Source organism: Dendrobates tinctorius, unplaced genomic scaffold (assembly GCF_039654945.1).
Source record: "Dendrobates tinctorius isolate UK_male_01 unplaced genomic scaffold, ASM3965494v1 ptg000086l, whole genome shotgun sequence".
In the NCBI taxonomy this organism is placed as follows: Eukaryota; Metazoa; Chordata; class Amphibia; order Anura; family Dendrobatidae; genus Dendrobates; species Dendrobates tinctorius.
This window is the reverse complement of record NW_027361754.1, coordinates 28,471,115-28,491,524: the sequence shown is the minus strand read 5'-3', so window position 1 is coordinate 28,491,524 and position 20,410 is coordinate 28,471,115. Positions and strand designations below refer to the sequence as shown.

The 20,410-nt window shown below is 51.6% G+C and overlaps 1 protein-coding gene across 4 annotated transcripts in view; it reads right to left on the bottom strand.

Moving 5' to 3' along the window:
* CEP164 (centrosomal protein 164) overlaps positions 1 to 15,672 on the bottom strand; it is a 153,111-nt gene extending 137,439 nt beyond the window's left edge. For 3 of the 4 annotated variants that reach the window (XM_073585239.1, XM_073585236.1, XM_073585238.1), the window contains exons 1-3: positions 15,566 to 15,672; positions 3,413 to 3,519; positions 1,264 to 1,375 (exon numbers count right to left, since the gene is read on the bottom strand). In XM_073585239.1, coding sequence (XP_073441340.1) covers positions 1,264 to 1,375; positions 3,413 to 3,497 — 197 coding nt within the window. In that variant the 5' untranslated portion in view covers positions 3,498 to 3,519; positions 15,566 to 15,672. The other variant, XM_073585237.1, reaches the window with a different exon arrangement.
* Between the last annotated feature and the right edge of the window lie 4,738 nt (positions 15,673 to 20,410).

The following is a 20,410-nucleotide window of genomic DNA, read 5'->3' as shown; positions in this document are numbered from 1 at the left end:
ATCACCAATCCACAGGATAAGTGATAACTTAATAATTGGTGGGGGTCCGACCACTGGGACTTGCACTGATTGGAAGAAACTGGAACTTTTAAAATGGCACTAGACCGCTGCCATTCTATTCATTCTCTGCGTTCGGCTTTTTCCGGCAGAGAATAAATGAAGCAGAGATCAGGAGGCACCCTACATTTTGTAACAGGGATAGTTCTCGGTCAGGGTGAAATTTCCCTGATCTGTTGAATCATGCAGGTTTCAGAGGTGGGATACCCACCAATCGGCAAGTTATCACTGCCTTAGCCAGGAAACTTTTGATTCTCTTATTTTAGTATCTTGGTCAAACTTTTAAGGGGGTTTTACACTAAGCGATATCGCTAGCAATATCGCTATAACGTCACCGGTTTTGTGACGTTATAGCGATATTGCTAGCGATATCGCTATGTGTGATACTTACCAACGACCGGCTCCCCCGCTGTCCATCGCTGATCGCGCGAGAATGTCCGGCTCCATTTCTCGTCGGGCGCTTCCTGCTGAGACTTCCTGCTGTGACGACGAGCGACGCGTGGAGGCGGGCGGGAGGACGTCAGGATCGCTGTGTGTGAATGGTAAGTATCGTGCGCTGCGTCGCTGCAGAATCGCTGTGAGGTCTTTCTGTGTGAAAGCTCACTAGCGATCATTTAGCGATGCACCAGCGATCCTGACCGGGTCGGATCGCTCGTCGGATCGCTGGTGCATTGCTAAATGTAAAAGGGCCTTTAGAGCTGCATCAGGCAACGAGCTTGCTAACTGTTTCCAATCGTAACCCAAAGATTTGTGAATGCAACTAAATACAGACGCAGACGGTACCCAGACTTTCACTCTAATAGCTCTCTTACCCAGACCTCTTCAAAAACATGCACGCTCACATTGACTAAACGTGCATGTTTTTTTTCAGTGGGTAGAAGCAGGAAAGTCACTGGCAGACACTTCTGGCAGTTACTACCTGCCTAGCACAAAATAAAGCCGGACGACTAATGATCGATTGCACATGTTCGATATCAAAATGCCAGTTGCATTGTTCTCCCAGAGATAAGCAGCCGGCTGACGTGTCAGTCGGTGGCACAGAAGCTTTCCTCTGTATGGGAGAGTCGGCTGTCTGCAGAACAATCGGTCGCAGCATCATTCAGCCGACAGCCATCAATCGTGTATGGTCAGCCTTAGGCTTGTATTTTTTCTGAGCGATTCCCCCACCAGGGCTCGATGTGAGGTGTGGCATGATTTTCCCCTTACCATGGCTTCCAATCAGGAGGTAAAGGAACGACAATCCCTTCCCGAGCCAACCACATCAGTTCAGCTTCAGTGTCTGGATCGATCCCTATCGCCCTGGCATACTCTTGAATCTCTACAAAATAAAAAAATAAAAAAATGTAAAAAGAGACAATGTCAGAACTGCAAAAATGCATTGAGAATCCAATCCTGCAAAGTGACAGCCTGACACTAAGTAAAAGATGATGGCGGTGAGATCGCCGGACACCATGATGCAATCTGGCCGAACAATGCGCCAGAACGACTTAGGCTACTTTCAGACTAGCGTTACCATTACCAGGCGAAGCGCTCAGCCGCCACTAAGCTCCCCCCGGCCGCGCCCCCTCCGGTTAGCTCCTCCTATGGTCGCATGACGCTGCATGCGATCAGCGTACCCTATGTTTAGCGTTGGGTACGCTGGTCGTGCGATGGTATGTTTTTGCCGGCGCATGCGCCCTTTTTGCGCTGCGCCGAGCCCACAAAAATGCAACAAGGTGCGTTTGGCGCACGTCGGCGCAGCGCAAAAAGGGCGCATGCGCCGGCAAAAACATACCATCGCACGACCAGCGTACCCAACGCTAAATATAGGGTACACTGATCGCATGCAGCGTCATGCAACCATAGGAGGAGCTGACCGGAGGGGGCGCGGCCGAGCGCTGCGCCTGGTAATGCAAGTCTGAAAGTAGCCTAACACAGTGGGAACATGTCGGGATTGATTCTATATGTCAAGCATTACAAAATAAGGATGTGATGGGGCTGGCCAATCATTGTGGCAGCTGCAATAAAACAGTGACTGTCTTTTCCACATGCTTTGCATAAATTGATAGTATGAGCGAACATAACAATGTTTTATAATGCATCTTATCAGAGAAAATTTGCTTCTTTCTTCACTTATCAGGCACTTCTCCTCCTCCCTACCTACTGAAATCATAACTCACCCTGAAAAACCAGATACAATCAATTTGTTCAAGACAAAATATTCTGAAGGTATCAGATTTTGGCTGCCATTTTAAGTCTATAGAGAAGGGAGGAGCACAGTGACGCTCCGAGAAACAGATGAAGCCTTTAAGTAAGAACAAACACCACAAAGAGAAAGGTCCTCCAAAGACACCTTAAAAAAAGTTTATATTTTATTTAGTAAATAATATGACACAAAATATAAAAAAGAGACAGCAAACCATACAGAAACTGGAAAATAGAATGACAATGGATGAAAAATTGGTAGCTAATATGTAGACCACATCAAATATAGCACAAGAGGAAGCATGTAATAAAATAAATGATACATACAAAAATACATAAAGTGCTGGTGCAACAAACAGAAGTTAATTACATAATAAAACTCAAATAATTAATTATTAAATCTCATATATCAAAACCCAATCATAGGGGGACTCTGGGTGATTTCCAACTTTTGGTAAATATATAACTGTTTTGCAATTAGGGCCATGAGGTGCATTTTCCATACCTGACCTTCTCCTTATACTTACATCATTTATTTCAATAAGGGCTTTGTTCCCTTCTGAGGAGACCAGATATGGGAAGACCAGCAATGTCTGTGGTTAATCAGTTTTTCTATGCATGATTTTGTTATAAGTTCTACTGATTGGGTTTTGATATATGAGATTTAATAATGAATTATTTGAGTTTTATTATGTAACTAACTTCTGTTTGTTGCACCAGCACTTTATGCATTTTTGTATGTATCATTTATTTTATTACATGATTCCGCATGTGCTGTATTTGATGTGGTCTACATATTAGCTACCAGTTTTTCATCCAATGTCATGCTATTTTCCAGTTTCTGTATGGTTTTCTGTCTGTTTTTTATATTGTGTCATATTCTTTACTAAATAAAATATAAACTTTTTTTAAGGTGTCTTTGGAGGACCTTTCTCTTTGTGGTGTTTGTGCTTGGTTTCACGGTCCTCCGTGTTATGACCCGACTTTTCTTTGAGCATTGGCTCTTAAGTAAGAGTTTCAGTACTGATTTCACAGCAACACTACTCAGTAGAACTGCTGTACAATGTCATCCATTCTGCTGCTGCTGCATCTGAACAGCTCATGCATAGAAACTAATCATAGTTTGCAAGTCCTCTAGTGATGATCTGGTTTTCAGAAGCACATCGCCTACCATTCTCTTGAGGTATGTAGCTTTCATCATGGTCTTCCTCCAGGATCAGCTGATCCCCCATACGACCTGCAGGAATAGCCAACATGTCGGAGTTGACACACGGAGGCCTATGGAGGGAAACCAGTTAGCAATCATCAGATTCAACTTTCCGAGCCAAGGACAATCCTCTATGGAGGTCTGTATACCCTAATAGAGCAGATGGACAGTCGTCTTTCTGAGACCACCAGTAAAGAGGTTTTCCCACCAATAGTATTTATCAACTATGCATGATCACTGAAGGTCCAGCTGATCTGAAGAATGATTAAAGAGTGATAATGTGCATGTATGATCACAACTCCTATAGACAGTGATGGGAGCAGTGGTCATGCAAATACAGCATCTCTACTGTCAAATGTGGTAGTGGTAATGTGCAGGACCTCTACTGTCACGTAGAGAAGAAGCTGTCATGCATGTGCAGCACCTCTACTGTCACGTATTGGAGCAGTGAACAGTCAGGTGCAGCATCTTACTGTCATATATGGGAGCAGGGGCCATGCATGCGCAGCACCTTTACTGTTACATTTGGGAACAGTGGTGTTATGCACATGCAGCACCTCTACTGTCACATTTGGGAACAGAGGTCATGCATGAGCAGCACCTCTACTGTCACATATGGGAGCAGAGGTCATGCATGAGCAGCACCTCTACTGTCACATGTAGGAGCAGTGGTCATACATGTGCAGCACCTCTACTGTCAAGTATGGGAGCTGTAGTCATCCAAGTGCAGCACCTCTACTGTCACGTATGGAAGCAGTGATCATGCATGTGTAGCACCTCTACTGTCAAGTACAGGAGGAGTAGTCATGCATGTGCGGCATCTCTACTGTCATGTACAGGATCAGTGGTCATGGATGTGCACCACCTCTACTGTCATGTACTGGGCACCCATCCCTGTTCTTGTGGTCAGTAAGGGAGTTGTCAATTCTTTCAGCAGTTTGCTGTATTTTTTTTACCCATTCAATTAAATGCATCAAAAAGGCAAAGAAAAAAAAATCACACATAATGTACGCAGTGTTTTTCCACCTAACTCTGCATTTTTTCATGTGGGACAAAAACACTGCAAAAAAAAAATGGCACTTTGTGAACATACTTTTATACTGTGCCAGCTAAGTAGATGACAAGTCTGAAAGTTTCATGTACACATGGCAGATATTTTCTGCTAGTAAATTGATCTGCGGTGCGGATTTTTCAATTCCACATGATGTCAATGTTTTGTGTGGATTTCAGCAGATGTTGTAGAAAGTGTGAAATCTTCAACAAAATCACATGCAGCAAACGCATATTTTGCTTTTGTTTTTTTTTCCCAGATACGCGGAGGCTAAAATCCGCACCAAATAAACGTTTATCTTTAGCCTATGGGTATTCTCGCATGTTGCAAATTTGCAATAGATTTTTTGCAGTGCAATGCAGAAAAAGCTAAACAGATGAGATTTTGATAAAACGACATCTACATGTTGCAGAAAACCACTGCGCTAAAAATCTGCAGCATGTAACATCATGCAATGCAAAGCATGAGATTGGCAAGAAATCAGCAACAAAATCATCTACAAACATAAGTAACGATTTTCCCAGCCAACAAGCAGAGATTTATCTTTATATCACAAATAGGTTATACTAACAGGGGTTGTCCTAATTTAGCACGTTATTAAAAATCCTCAGGAGAGGTGACAACCGACTGATCGCAGATGATCCCAACTGATGAGAATTTGACAAATCCCAAGTGTCAGAAAGACAAAGGATTAAGTACTGGCACAGCGTCAGACATCTGTCAGTCTCTCGGGAAGGACACTGCTTTTATATGTGGTGACAGACACAACAATGATAATGTACAGCCACTCAGGCTGTGTGCACACGCTGCGGATTTTGCTGCGGTTCCGCAGCGGTTTTGGCCGCTGCGGACCCGCAGCAGTTTCTGCTGCGGTGTACAGTACAATGATTCCCTATGGGAATCAAAAACCGCAGTGCAGACGGTGCGGAATTTTCCGCGCGGATTATCTGCGGTTTTCAATCCGCAGAAAGAATTGACATGTCAATTCTTTCTGCGGATTCTCCTGCGGTTTGCCATCTCCTCCATTGAGGAGATGAAAAACCGCAGGGCAAAACCGCAGAGCAATCCGCAGGTAAAACCGCAGGTCTTTTGACCTGCGGTTTCACCTGCGGATTGTACAAAATCCGCGCGAATGAATCCGCACCTTTTCCGCAGCGTGTGCACACAGCCTCAGTCATATTTTACAAAAAGAAAGGAAGACGGAGGCAACGGAAGACGGAGGCGGCGGCGAAAGGAAGGCGGCGGCAGAGGAGGGAGGGGGAGGGAGGAGGGGGAAGACGAGGGAGGAGGGGGAAGACGAGGGAGGAGGGGGAAGACGAGGGAGGAGGGGGAAGACGAGGGAGGAGGGGGAAGACGAAGGCGGAGGAGGAGGAGGGGGAAGACGAAGGCGGAGGAGGAGGGGGAAGACGAAGGCGGAGGAGGAGGGGGGGAAGAAGACGAAGGCGGAGGAGGAGGAGGGGGGGAAGACGAAGGCGGAGGAGGAGGAGGGGGGGAAGACGAAGGCGGAGGAGGAGGAGGGGGGGAAGACGAAGGCGGAGGAGGAGGAGGAGGAGGAAGACGAAGGCGGAGGAGGAGGAGGAGGAGGAAGACGAAGGCGGAGGAGGAGGAGGAGGAAGACGAAGGCGGAGGAGGAGGAGGAGGAGGAAGACGAAGGCGGAGGAGGAGGAGGAGGAGGAGGAAGACGAAGGCGGAGGAGGAGGAGGAGGAGGAAGACGAAGGCGGAGGAGGAGGAGGAGGAGGAAGACGAAGGCGGAGGAGGAGGAGGAGGAAGACGAAGGCGGAGGAGGAGGAGGAGGAAGACGAAGGCGGAGGCGGAGGAGGAGGAGGAGGAAGACGGAGGAGGAGGAGGAGGAGGAAGACGAAGGCGGAGGAGGAAGACGAAGGCGGAGGAGGAAGACGAAGGCGGAGGAGGAAGACGAAGGCGGAGGAGGAAGACGAAGGCGGAGGAGGAAGACGAAGGCGGAGGAGGAAGACGAAGGCGGAGGAGGAAGACGAAGGCGGAGGAGGAAGACGAAGGCGGAGGAGGAAGACGAAGGCGGAGGAGGAAGACGAAGGCGGAGGAGGAGGAGGAAGACGAAGGCGGAGGAGGAGGAGGAAGACGAAGGCGGAGGAGGAGGAGGAAGACGAAGGCGGAGGAGGAGGAGGAAGACGAAGGCGGAGGAGGAGGAGGAAGACGAAGGCGGAGGAGGAGGAGGAAGACGAAGGCGGAGGAGGAGGAGGAAGACGAAGGCGGAGGAGGAGGAGGAAGACGAAGGCGGAGGAGGAGGAGGAAGACGAAGGCGGAGGAGGAGGAGGAAGACGAAGGCGGAGGAGGAGGAGGAAGACGAAGGCGGAGGAGGAGGAGGAAGACGAAGGCGGAGGAGGAGGAGGAAGACGAAGGCGGAGGAGGAGGAGGAAGACGAAGGCGGAGGAGGAGGAGGAAGACGAAGGCGGAGGAGGAGGAGGAAGACGAAGGCGGAGGAGGAGGAGGAAGACGAAGGCGGAGGAGGAGGAGGAAGACGAAGGCGGAGGAGGAGGAGGAAGACGAAGGCGGAGGAGGAGGAGGAAGACGAAGGCGGAGGAGGAAGACGAAGGCGGAGGAGGAGGAGGAAGACGAAGGCGGAGGAGGAAGACGAAGGCGGAGGAGGAGGAGGAAGACGAAGGCGGAGGAGGAGGAGGAAGACGAAGGCGGAGGAGGAGGAGGAAGACGAAGGCGGAGGAGGAGGAGGAAGACGAAGGCGGAGGAGGAGGAGGAAGACGAAGGCGGAGGAGGAGGAGGAAGACGAAGGCGGAGGAGGAGGAGGAAGACGAAGGCGGAGGAGGAGGAGGCGGACGAAGGCGGAGGAGGAGGAGGCGGAGGAGGAGGAGGAGGAGGAGGAGGAGGAAGACGAAGGCGGAGGAGGAGGAAGACGAAGGCGGAGGAGGAGGAGGAGGAGGAGGAGGAGGAGGAAGACGAAGGCGGAGGAGGAGGAGGAAGACGAAGGCGGAGGAGGAGGAGGAAGACGAAGGCGGAGGAGGAGGAGGAAGACGAAGGCGGAGGAGGAGGAGGAAGACGAAGGCGGAGGAGGAGGAGGAAGACGAAGGCGGAGGAGGAGGAGGAAGACGAAGGCGGAGGAGGAGGAGGAAGACGAAGGCGGAGGAGGAGGAGGAAGACGAAGGCGGAGGAGGAGGAGGAAGACGAAGGCGGAGGAGGAGGAGGAAGACGAAGGCGGAGGAGGAGGAGGAAGACGAAGGCGGAGGAGGAGGAGGAAGACGAAGGCGGAGGAGGAGGAGGAAGACGAAGGCGGAGGAGGAGGAGGAAGACGAAGGCGGAGGAGGAGGAGGAAGACGAAGGCGGAGGAGGAGGAGGCGGAGGAGGAGGAGGAGGAGGAGGAAGACGAAGGCGGAGGAGGAGGAGGCGGAGGAGGAGGAGGAGGAGGAGGAAGACGAAGGCGGAGGAGGAGGAGGAAGACGAAGGCGGAGGAGGAGGAGGAAGACGAAGGCGGAGGAGGAGGAGGAAGACGAAGGCGGAGGAGGAGGAAGACGAAGGCGGAGGAGGAGGAGGAAGACGAATGCGGAGGAGGAGGAAGACGAAGGCGGAGGAAGAGAAAGACGAAGGCGGCGGCGGAGGAGGAGGAAGACGAAGGCGGAGGAGGAAGACGAAGGCGGAGGAGGAGGAGGAAGACGAAGGCGGAGGAGGAGGAGGAGGAAGACGAAGGAGGAGGAGGAGGAAGGAGGAGGCGGAGGAGGAGGAAGACGAAGGCGGAGGAGGAGGAAGACGAAGGCGGAGGAGGAGGAAGACGAAGGCGGAGGAGGAGGAAGACGAAGGCGGAGGAGGAGGAGGAGGAGGAGGAGGAAGGCGGAGGAGGAGGAAGACGAAGGCGGAGGAGGAGGAGGAGGAAGGCGGAGGAGGAGGAAGACGAAGGCGGAGGAGGAGGAGGAGGAAGACGAAGGCGGAGGAGGAGGAGGAAGGCGGAGGAGGAGGAGGAAGACGAAGGCGGAGGAGGAGGAGGAAGACGAAGGCGGAGGAGGAGGAGGAAGACGAAGGCGGAGGAGGAGGAGGAAGACGAAGGCGGAGGAGGAGGAGGAAGACGAAGGCGGAGGAGGAGGAGGAAGACGAAGGCGGAGGAGGAGGAGGAAGACGAAGGCGGAGGAGGAGGAGGAAGACGAAGGCGGAGGAGGAGGAGGAAGACGAAGGCGGAGGAGGAGGAGGAAGACGAAGGCGGAGGAGGAGGAGGAAGACGAAGGCGGAGGAGGAGGAGGAAGACGAAGACGAAGGCGGAGGAGGAGGAAGACGAAGGCGGAGGAGGAGGAAGACGGCGGAGGAGGAGGAGGACGAAGGCGGAGGAGGAGGAAGACGAAAGCGGAGGAGGAGGAGGAGGAAGACGAAGGCGGAGGAGGAGGAAGACGAAGGCGGAGGAGGAGGAGGAGGAAGACGAAGGCGGAGGAGGAGGAGGAGGAGGAAGACGAAGGCGGAGGAGGAGGAGGAAGACGAAGGCGGAGGAGGAGGAAGACGAAGGCGGAGGAGGAGGAAGACGAAGGCGGAGGAGGAGGAAGACGAAGGCGGAGGAGGAGGAGGGGGAGGAAGACGAAGGCGGAGGAGGGGGAAGGCGGAGGAAGACGAAGGCGGAGGAGGGGGAAGGCGGAGGAGGAGGAGGGGGAAGGCGGAGGCAGGGCTGTGGAGTCGGAGTCGGAGTCATGGAGTCGGAGTCGGTGCTCATTTTGGTGGAGTCGGAGTCGGAGTTGGAGTCGGTATAAAATGGACCGACTCCGACTCCTAAAATATATAATAAATTGGGTACAGTAATTCAATGCAGGATGTGCTGAATATTTTTTTATAGGAGTTTGGGAAAGTTATGAAATGTCCTATAAATGGCTGTTCTATTCCTGATCTAAGGCTACATTCACGCACAGCGTTTTTCCTGTGTTTTTTGAGGATACGTTTTTCAGCTGCAAAAGCTGATCATCTTTTTAAAAAACTGCATCACCTGAAAGGTTTTTGAGCTCATAGATAATGTTTTCAATAGCAAAAGCAGATTAGAAATCTGCTCTATCTATATATCCATTTATCCATATCTGTCTATCCATATCGTATCTGTACCAAAAAGAATGAAAACCGGGTAGTACACCAATATATATTCTGTTCTATCTAAATATCTTGATTATTGGATCATAAAAATGATTAAATGTCTGAGGTTCACATTGTACTACAATAAATTTTTCACTTAAATATAAGCAATATGTGTGGGAGTCTGAGTCGGAGTCGTGGAGTCGGAGTCGGTGTAAGGGAAATTGAGGAGTCGGAGTCGGAGTCGCAGGTTTGGCTTACCGACTCCACAGCCCTGGGCGGAGGAGGAGGAGGGGGAAGGCGGAGGAGGAGGAGGGGGAAGGCGGAGGGGGAGGACGAAGGCGGAGGGGGAGGACGAAGGCGGAGGGGGGAGGACGAAGGCGGAGGGGGGGAGGACGAAGGCGGAGGGGGGAGGACGAAGGCGGAGGGGGGAGGACGAAGGCGGAGGGGGGAGGACGAAGGCGGAGGGGGGAGGACGAAGGCGGAGGGGGGAGGACGAAGGCGGAGGGGGAGGAGGAGGAGGGGGGAAGACGAAGGCGGCGGAGGAGGAGGAGGAGGAGGGGGGAAGACGAAGGCGGAGGAGGAGGAGGAGGAGGGGGGAAGACGAAGGCGGCGGAGGAGGAGGAGAGGGGAAGACGAAGGAGGAGGAGGAGGAGGAGGGGGGAAGACGAAGGAGGAGGAGGAGGGGGGAAGACGAAGGCGGAGGAGGAGGAGGGAAGACGAAGGCGGAGGAGGAGGAGGGAAGACGAAGGCGGAGGAGGAGGAGGGAAGACGAAGGCGGAGAAGGAGGAGGAAAACGAAGGCGGAGGAGGAGGAGGAAGACGAAGGCGGAGGAGGAGGAGGAGGAGGAGGAAGACGAAGGAGGAAGACGAAGGCGGAGGAGGAGGAGGAGGAGGAGGAAGACGAAGGCGGAGGAGGAGGAAGACGAAGGCGGAGGAGGAGGAGGAAGACGAAGGCGGAGGAGGAGGAGGAGGAAGACGAAGGCGGAGGAGGAGGAGGAGGAAGACGAAGGCGGAGGAGGAGGAGGAGGAAGACGAAGGCGGAGGAGGAGGAAGACGAAGGCGGAGGAGGAGGAAGACGAAGGCGGAGGAGGAGGAGGAAGACGAAGGCGGAGGAGGAGGAAGACGAAGGCGGAGGAGGAGGAAGACGAAGGCGGAGGAGGAGGAGGAAGACGAAGGCGGAGGAGGAGGAGGAAGACGAAGGCGGAGGAGGAGGAGGAAGACGAAGGCGGAGGAGGAGGAGGAAGACGAAGGCGGAGGAGGAGGAGGAAGACGAAGGCGGAGGAGGAGGAGGAAGACGAAGGCGGAGGAGGAGGAGGAAGGCGGAGGAGGAGGAGGAAGACGAAGGCGAAGGCGGAGGAGGAGGAGGAAGGCGGAGGAGGAGGAGGAAGAGGAAGGCGGAGGAGGAGGAGGAAGACGAAGGCGGAGGAGGAGGAGGAAGACGAAGGCGGAGGAGGAGGAGGAAGACGAAGGCGGAGGAGGAGGAGGAAGACGAAGGCGGAGGAGGAGGAGGAAGACGAAGGCGGAGGAGGAGGAGGAAGACGAAGGCGGAGGAGGAGGAGGAAGACGAAGGCGGAGGAGGAGGAGGAAGACGAAGGCGGAGGAGGAGGAGGAAGACGAAGGCGGAGGAGGAGGAGGAAGACGAAGGCGGAGGAGGAGGAGGAAGACGAAGGCGGAGGAGGAGGAGGAAGACGAAGGCGGAGGAGGAGGAGGAAGACGAAGGCGGAGGAGGAGGAGGAAGACGAAGGCGGAGGAGGAGGAAGACGAAGGCGGAGGAGGAGGAGGAGGAAGACGAAGGCGGAGGAGGAGGAGGAGGAAGACGAAGGCGGAGGAGGAGGAAGACGAAGGCGGAGGAGGAGGAGGAAGACGAAGGCGGAGGAGGAAGACGAAGGCGGAGGAGGAGGAGGAAGACGAAGGCGGAGGAGGAGGAGGAAGACGAAGGCGGAGGAGGAGGAGGAAGACGAAGGCGGAGGAGGAGGAGGAAGACGAAGGCGGAGGAGGAAGACGAAGGCGGAGGAGGAGGAGGAAGACGAAGGCGGAGGAGGAGGAGGAAGACGACGAAGGCGGAGGAGGAGGAGGAAGACGACGAAGGCGGAGGAGGAAGACGAAGGCGGAGGAGGAGGAGGAAGACGAAGGCGGAGGAGGAGGAGGAAGACGAAGGCGGAGGAGGAGGAGGAAGACGAAGGCGGAGGAGGAGGAGGAAGACGAAGGCGGAGGAGGAGGAGGAAGACGAAGGCGGAGGAGGAGGAAGACGAAGGCGGAGGAGGAGGAAGACGAAGGCGGAGGAGGAGGAAGACGAAGGCGGAGGAGGAGGAAGACGAAGGCGGAGGAGGAGGAAGACGAAGGCGGAGGAGGAGGAAGACGAAGGCGGAGGAGGAGGAGGGGGAGGAAGACGAAGGCAGAGGAGGAGGAGGGGGAGGAAGACGAAGGCGGAGGAGGGGGAAGGCGGAGGAAGACGAAGGCGGAGCAGGGGGAAGGCGGAGGCAGGGCTGTGGAGTCGGAGTCATGGAGTCGGAGTCGGTGCTCATTTTGGTGGAGTCGGAGTCGGAGTTGGAGTCGGTATAAAATGGACCGACTCCGACTCCTAAAATATATAATAAATTGGGTACAGTAATTCAATGCAGGATGTGCTGAATATTTTTTTATAGGAGTTTGGGAAAGTTATGAAATGTCCTATAAATGACTGTTCTATTCCTGATCTAAGGCTACATTCACGCACAGCGTTTTTCCTGTGTTTTTTGAGGATACGTTTTTCAGCTGCAAAAGCTGATCATCTTTTTAAAAAACTGCATCACCTGAAAGGTTTTTGAGCTCATAGATAATGTTTTCAATAGCAAAAGCAGATTAGAAATCTGCTCTATCTATATATCCATTTATCCATATCTGTCTATCTATATCGTATCTGTACCAAAAAGAATGAAAACCGGGTAGTACACCAATATATATTCTGTTCTATCTAAATATCTTGATTATTGGATCATAAAAATGATTAAATGTCTAAGGTTCACATTGTACTACAATAAATTTTTCACTTAAATATAAGCAATATGTGTGGGAGTCGGAGTCGGAGTCGGAGTTGGATTCGGTGTAAGGGAAATTGAGGAGTCGGAGTCGCAGGTTTGGCTTACCGACTCCACCGCCCTGGGCGGAGGAGGAGGAGGGGGAAGGCGGAGGAGGAGGAGGGGGAAGGCGGAGGAGGAGGAGGGGGACGGAGGCGGAGGGGGAGGACGAAGGCGGAGGACGGAGGCGGAGGGGGAGGACGGAGGCGGAGGGGGAGGACGGAGGCGGAGGGGGAGGACGGAGGCGGAGGGGGAGGACGAAGGCGGAGGGGGAGGACGAAGGCGGAGGGGGAGGACGAAGGCGGAGGGGGAGGACGAAGGCGGAGGGGGAGGACGAAGACGAAGGCGGGGGAGGAGGAGGGGGAAGACGAAGGCGGGGGAGGAGGAGGGGGAAGACGAAGGCGGGGGAGGAGGAGGGGGAAGACGAAGGCGGGGGAGGAGGAGGGGGAAGACGAAGGCGGGGGAGGAGGAGGGGGAAGACGAAGGCGGGGGAGGAGGAGGGGGAAGACGAAGGCGGGGGAGGAGGAGGGGGAAGACGAAGGCGGGGGAGGAGGAGGGGGAAGACGAAGGCGGGGGAGGAGGAGGGGGAAGACGAAGGCGGGGGAGGAGGAGGGGGGAAGACGAAGGCGGAGGAGGAGGAGGGGGGAAGACGAAGGCGGCGGAGGAGGAGGAGGGAAGACGAAGGCGGCGGAGGAGGAGGAGGAGGGGGGAAGACGAAGGCGGAGGAGGAGGAGGGGGGAAGACGAAGGCGGAGGAGGAGGAGGGGGGAAGACGAAGGCGGAGGAGGAGGAGGGGGGAAGACGAAGGCGGAGGAGGAGGAGGAGGGGGGAAGACGAAGGCGGAGGAGGAGGAGGAGGGGGGAAGACGAAGGCGGAGGAGGAGGAGAGGGGAAGACGAAGGAGGAGGAGGAGGAGGAGGAGGGAAGACGAAGGCGGAGGAGGAGGAGGGGGGAAGACGAAGGCGGCGGAGGAGGAGGAGGGGGGAAGACGAAGGCGGAGGAGGAGGAGGAGGGGGGGAAGACGAAGGCGGCGGAGGAGGAGGGGGGGAAGACGAAGGCGGCGGAGGAGGAGGGGGGGAAGACGAAGGCGGCGGAGGAGGAGGAGGAGACGAAGGCGGAGGGAGGAGGAGGAGACGAAGGCGGAGGGAGGAGGAGGAGGGAGGAGGAGGAGGAGACGAAGGCGGAGGGAGGAGGAGGAGGAGACGAAGGCGGAGGGAGGAGGAGGAGGAGGGGGGGAGACGAAGGCGGAGGAGGAGGAGGGGGGAAGACGAAGGCGGAGGAGGAGGAGGAGGAGGGGGGAAGACGAAGGCGGAGGAGGGGGAAGGCGGAGGGGGAGAGGGAAGACGAAGGAGGAGGAGGGGGAAGGCGGAGGGGGAGAGGGAAGACGAAGGAGGAGGAGGAGGGGGAAGGCGGAGGGGGAAGGGAAGACGAAGGCGGAGGAGGGGGGAAGACCGGAGGAGGGGGGAAGACCGGAGGAGGGGGGAAGACCGGAGGAGGGGGGGAAGACCGGAGGAGGGGGGGAAGACCGGAGGAGGGGGGAAGACCGGAGGAGGAGGAGACGAAGGAGGAGGAGGAGGAAGAGGAGACGAAGGAGGAGGAGGAGGAAGAGGAGACGAAGGAGGAGGAGGAGGAGGAGGAGGAGGAGACGAAGGAGGAGGAGGAGGAGACGAAGGAGGAGGAGGAGGAGGAGACGAAGGAGGAGGAGGAGGAGGAGACGAAGGAGGAGGAGGAGGAGGAGGAGGAGAGGGAAGACGAAGGCAAAGGGAGAAGGGGGAAGGTGAAACGAGGAGACGCGACCCGCAGCAGGACACCATCCGGGTTGCGACACCACTAACTGAATTTTTCCCAAAGGCACACTTATATTTTTGGGACAGACTACAAATGTAACAAAAGAATGACAGTCATTAATCCCCTGTACGAGCCCAAGGCGGTTCTCGTGCTTTACTGCTCCCTGTGGCAATGAAGTGGTTGATACCACAAGCGACCGCTGCAGCCTATCACTGAACTCAGCAGACAAGTACACCGTGAGCGGAGGGCAGCACTAGGACCCAACAAGTAAGGCTTGGGTTACACCTGTCGTTGCACCATTTTAGTGGCTGGGTCTCCTCCAGTGTACTATGACTGCAACAATCGTCTTTGCTTTCTTGCTCTCTGAGGTGGCAGGACCCTCAGGGTCTCCATGCGACCACGTCCACTCGCATTGCGCTGTGATGTAGCAGTGACTCCACATGTCATATCCAGGTCGGGTTCACACATTGCATGTTTGGTGCCGATTTTACGACGCTGCTTTTAGGTGTTGGTCGTATATATCGGCTGTTGTTACCTTTTTATAAATCTGCAGCGTGTCACTGCTCTATCGCAGTTTACAACGAAAAGAGGGAAAACCAGCACCAAATCTGGAAGAAAATCAGCAGCAGAATCCACATGTGACAAGCAAAAGAATCTGCTGCAGTAAAGCTGAAAATAAGCAGCGTGTGCTCCCAGACTGAGAGCGTGTTCTCACAGAGCATTAAGGGTACGTGCACACGCTGCGGAATCCGCAGAAAGACTTGACATGTCAATTCTTTCTGCGGTTTAGAAACCGCAGATAATCCACGCGGAAAATTCTGCAGCGTCTGCACAGCGGTTTCCATTTCCCATAGGGAATAATGGTACTGTACACCGCAGCAGAATCCGCAGCGTCTGCACACACCCTAATGCTGCTGATTTTTATTCTGCAGCTTTCTATCCAGATAATTTCTGCAGAGGAAATGGTCCATAATTGAAGATTTCCGGACAGCTTTGGTGGACTGGGAGAGAACAGCAAAAAAACTGCAAATCCTAACATGTCCGGTCTGCCTGTTACCGTCAGGGCATGCTGGGAGTTGTAGTCATCCATCAGCTATAGCTCGGTGGGCGCTTGGTATGTTGTGCAGTCCACACAGCCAGGCGTCTCCTAATAATCCCGGCCATGGTCGCCTCATCCCTCGCCGCTACGCACTCACCTCAGGCCCCGCCGTGCTCACATTCAGTAACGGCTCCGCTTCCAGGGACGCTCCCTGCGTTGCCCTGCAAAAGGCAATACCAAACCACTTCCGGGCTCTTCCTGCCTGGCAACGAAGAGAATCCGCCCGCTTGGATTAATGATTGGATAACGGGATCAGATTCGCGTCCTGATTGGACAAACCTCCAGTCAATCACCTGAAAGAAGGTCATGACGTCACCTAAGTCCAAGGGCTGACGGGAAATGTAGTCTTTAGGTCGTTGTAAGTCAGCGTAGTCGTTCAGGGCATTGCCGTAGTGACTGAGAGCGAGTGAGGTGCGTGTGACGACTCCGAGGTCTCCTGTAAATTATGTGCAAAGGGGACAACAGGGAAAATGGAGACTGCTGGTGTGTACTGAGCACTGGTGACACATGCAGACAGAGTCACTGGGAGATGGTCAGGGTAGGCTCAGCTCCAGTCTGTCTGCTCATCTATTATCTGTTTATTATTATCTATCATATCTATTATCTATCTCCAGTGGCTTGCATAAGTATTCACCACTTACATTTTTTGCAATCAGATTTGTGTGCGATGCATCAAGCACTAAATAGTTACGGTAAGTTGGTGAAGTGAGAAAAATATAGGTAAAAATTAAATTTATGGGATGGAATAACTAAAAATTGGCATGTGCATATGTATTCACCCCTTTTGGTATAAAGTCCCTAAAAAACTGGCGCAAACAATTCCCTTCATAGGTCACATGCTTAGTAGCAGGACTTCACCCTGTGTGCAATCTAAATGTCACATGTCTGTCAGTATATTCACTTTACCTTTTCTGAAAGACCAGAGAGGCTGCAATACCATTAACAAGTGGCTCCACTAACCAAACAACACCACGAAGACCAAGGAAATCTCCAAACAACACCATGAAGACCAAGGAGATCTCCAAACTACACCATGAAGACCAAGCAGATCTTCAAACACTTCAACTCAAAAATATTTCCCGGATCCATACATTGATCAACCAAGAATCTGCAAAAACCCTAGTCCTTGCCCTCATCATCTCCTGCCTTGACCACTGCAAGCTCCTGCTCGGTGGCCTCCCCTCTAACACTCTCGCACCCCTTCAATATATTCTAAACTCTGGTGCCTGACTAATCCACCTGTCCCCCCGCTATTCTCTGGCCTCTCTCCTCTGTCAGTCGCTGCACTGGCTCCCCATTACCCAAAGACTCCAATTCAAAACCCTAACCATGACATACAAAGCCATCCACAACCTGTGTCCTCCACACATCTGTAACCTTGTCTCCAAGTACTTACCTGCACGCAACCTCCGATCCTCACAAGATCTCTTCCTGTACTCCCCTCTTTTCTCCTCTTCCCACAATCGCATACAAGATTTCTCTTACATATCACTCCTACTCTGGAACTCTCTACCACAACATATCAGAATCTCACCTACCATGGAAACGTTCAAAAAGAACCTGAAGACCTACCTCTTCCGACAAGCCTACAACCTGCAGTAACCACCGATCGACCAAACCACTGCACAATCAGCTCTACCCTCGCCTACTGTATCCTCACCCATCTCTTGTAGATTGTGAGCCATCGTGGGCAGGGTCCTCTCTCATCCTGTACCAGTCGTGACTTGTATTAAGATTACTGTACTTGTTTTTATTATGTATACCCATTATCACATGTAAACTGCCATGGAATAAATGGTACTATAATAATAAATAATAATAAACACCACCATGAAGACCAAGGAGATCTCCAAACAACACCACGAAGACCAACAGGATCTCCAAACAACACCATGTAGACAAAGGAGCTCTCCAAACAACACTATGAAGACCAAAGAGATCTCGAAACAGCACCATGAAGACCAAGGAGATGTCCAAACAACACCATGAAGATCAAGGAGAGCTCCAAACACCACTATGAAGACCAAGGAGATCTTCAAACAACACCATGAAGATCAAGCACAGCTCCAAACACCACTATGAAGACCAAGGAGATCTCCAGCCAACGCCATGAAGATCAAGGAGATCGCCAAACAATTTAGGGACCACGTTATTGAGAAGTACAAGTCAGGGTTGGGTTATAGAAAAATATCCCAATCTCTGATGATCCCCAGAGCACCGTCAAATCCATTATCATCAAATGGAAAGAACATGTTACCACAACAAACCTACCAAGAGAGGGCTGTCCACCAAACCTCTCAGCCCAGGCAAAGAGGGCATTAGTCAGAGAGCTAGCACAGAGACCAAAGGTAACCCTGAAGGACTTGCAGAGTTCACAAGCAGAGACTGGAGTATCTGTCCATACGACCACAATAAGACGTAGACTTCAAAGAGGTGGCCTTTATGGAAGAGTGGCCAGAAAAATAGTCCTTAACTTACAAAAATTGTAAGACTCATTTTGAGTTTGCCAAAAGACATGTGGGAGACTCCCCAAAAGTATGGAGGAAGGTGCTGTAGTCAGATGAGAGCAAAATTGAACTTTTTGACAACCAAGGTAAACACTGGCACAAAACAAACAGCTCATAACCCCAAGAACACCATCCCCACAGTGAAACATGGTGGCGGCATTATATTGTGGGGATGTATTTTGGCAGCACAGACAGGGAAAATGGTCCAAGTTGAGGGGATGATTGTTAGTACAAAATACAGGGATATTCTTGAGCAAAACCTGTTTCAGTCTGTCAGGGATTTGAGACTGGGGCGGAGGTTCACCTTCCAATAAGACAATGATCCAAAGCATACTGCTACTGCAACACTCGAGTGTTTTAAGGGGAATCGTGTAAATGTTTTGGACTGGCGTAGTCAAAACCCAGACCTTAATCCAATGGAGGATCTGTGGTCAGACTTGAAGATTGCTGTTCACCCGAGGAAACATATAACATGAAGGAGCTGGAGCAATTTCGCCTTGAGGAATGGGCAAAAATCTCAGTAGGAAGATGTGGAAAGCTCAAAGAGACTTATCCAAAGCAACTTGCAGGTGTAATTGCAGCCATTGGAGGCTCTACAAAGTACTGACATTGAATAGTTATGTAAACTGCAGTTTTCAGCTATTTTGTCCTATTTGCTGTGTGCTTCACAATAGAAAACCAAATGTTCAAAGTTGTATGCCTGTTCTGTACATGAACTGATGCAAAACCTAAAAAAACAGTAAATTCCAGGTTGTGAGGTAGCAAAACACAAAAAAATTGCCAAGGGGATGAATACTTTCACAACTCGCTGTATCTATCTTTGATTAGGTCCAAAGTTATTACAGTATATAATAGTAAATATGTCTCATATCTAAGAATCTATTAAATCCGTAATATCTATCCTTAGATCTACAGTATCTAACAGTAGAAAAAAGCAGTACAGTAGAAAATGTAGGAGCAACTTCAGGGCCCCGACTCTGCGCCCCTCTATAATACCCAATTAGGAACCAACAAGACTCTAAAATTAACGGTATACCATGCTGCCTGTTCTTTAAGGGATATTTATCTAGCTATCCACAGGTGGACACGGACAGAAGACGCCCCTGTGCAAGAACAGAATATGGGCCCTCTCCAATAGCTCATCATAATGCACAATTCCTCCTGCTTCGGACGTGATAGTGGCCCCTTTGCCTCCTGGGCCCCTGTGCAACTGCATAGTCTGCACCAATATGTCCAGACCTCTCATCTATCTAAACTATCATCTAGCTATCATCTATGTATCTATTATCTATCTATTGTCTATCTATTATCTCTCATCTATCTATCACCTAACTATTATCTATCTATCTATCAATCATCTATCTATTATCAAGCTATCATCTATTACCTATCTTCACAGACGCAGCAAACCTTGCCACAGCTCGCATTGATGTGCCATCCTGGATGAGCTGCACTACCTGAGCCACTTGTGTGGGTTGTAGAGTCCGTCTCAGGCTACCACGAGTGTGAAAGCACAACCAACATTCAAAAGTGACCAAAACATCAGCCAGAAAGCATTGGTACTGAGATGTGGTCTGTGGTCCCCACCTGCAGATCCACTCCTTTATTGAGGGTGTCTTGATAATTGCCAATAATTTCCATCTGTTGTCTATTCCATTTGCACAACAACAATGTGAAATTGATTGTCAATCAGTGTTGCTTCCTAAGTGGACAGTTTGATTTCACAGAAGTTTGATTTACTTGGAGTTATATTCTGTTGTTTAAGTGTTCCCTTTATTTTTTGAGCAGTGTATTATTTATCATCCATCTAGCTGTCATCTATCTATTATCTATCTACTATCTTTCTATCTATTATCTATCATCTATTATTATCTATCACATATCATTTATCATCCATCTATCTATTATCTATCTATTATCTAACTATTATATATCTATTATCTATCTATCTATCATCTTGAAAAAGGTCCACACCTTGGACCGAAGCATCGCACATGGGCAATTAAATTGTACATGAATTTCTATCTACTGGTGTACTACCTCCATTTTTTTGAGATTTATTAACAAGGTTTGGTATATGCCTGAGAGGCTCTTACACCCAACAATCTTTTTTGTGCTGCTTTTTGCTGAATGTTGTGGGTGTGATCCTATACTGAGCGCTGGGATACAATGTTTTCTATATTGATAAATACATGACTAATAATAATATTAACATTTTAGCTGTAGATTTCTTTGCGGAAGCTCAGATGAATGTTCATCGTGATGATATACTATGGATGACATTTGTGGCGTTGTATCTGTGTCCCATATTACAATGTGAGAAGTTCTAAGTCTCATCAAAACAATGTTTCAGTCCTTCTTAATCAGGGACTACATTTCCCATGGAACCCCAGGAAGCACCCTCCGTCCCTCTTCCTCCTCCTCCTCCTGCATCA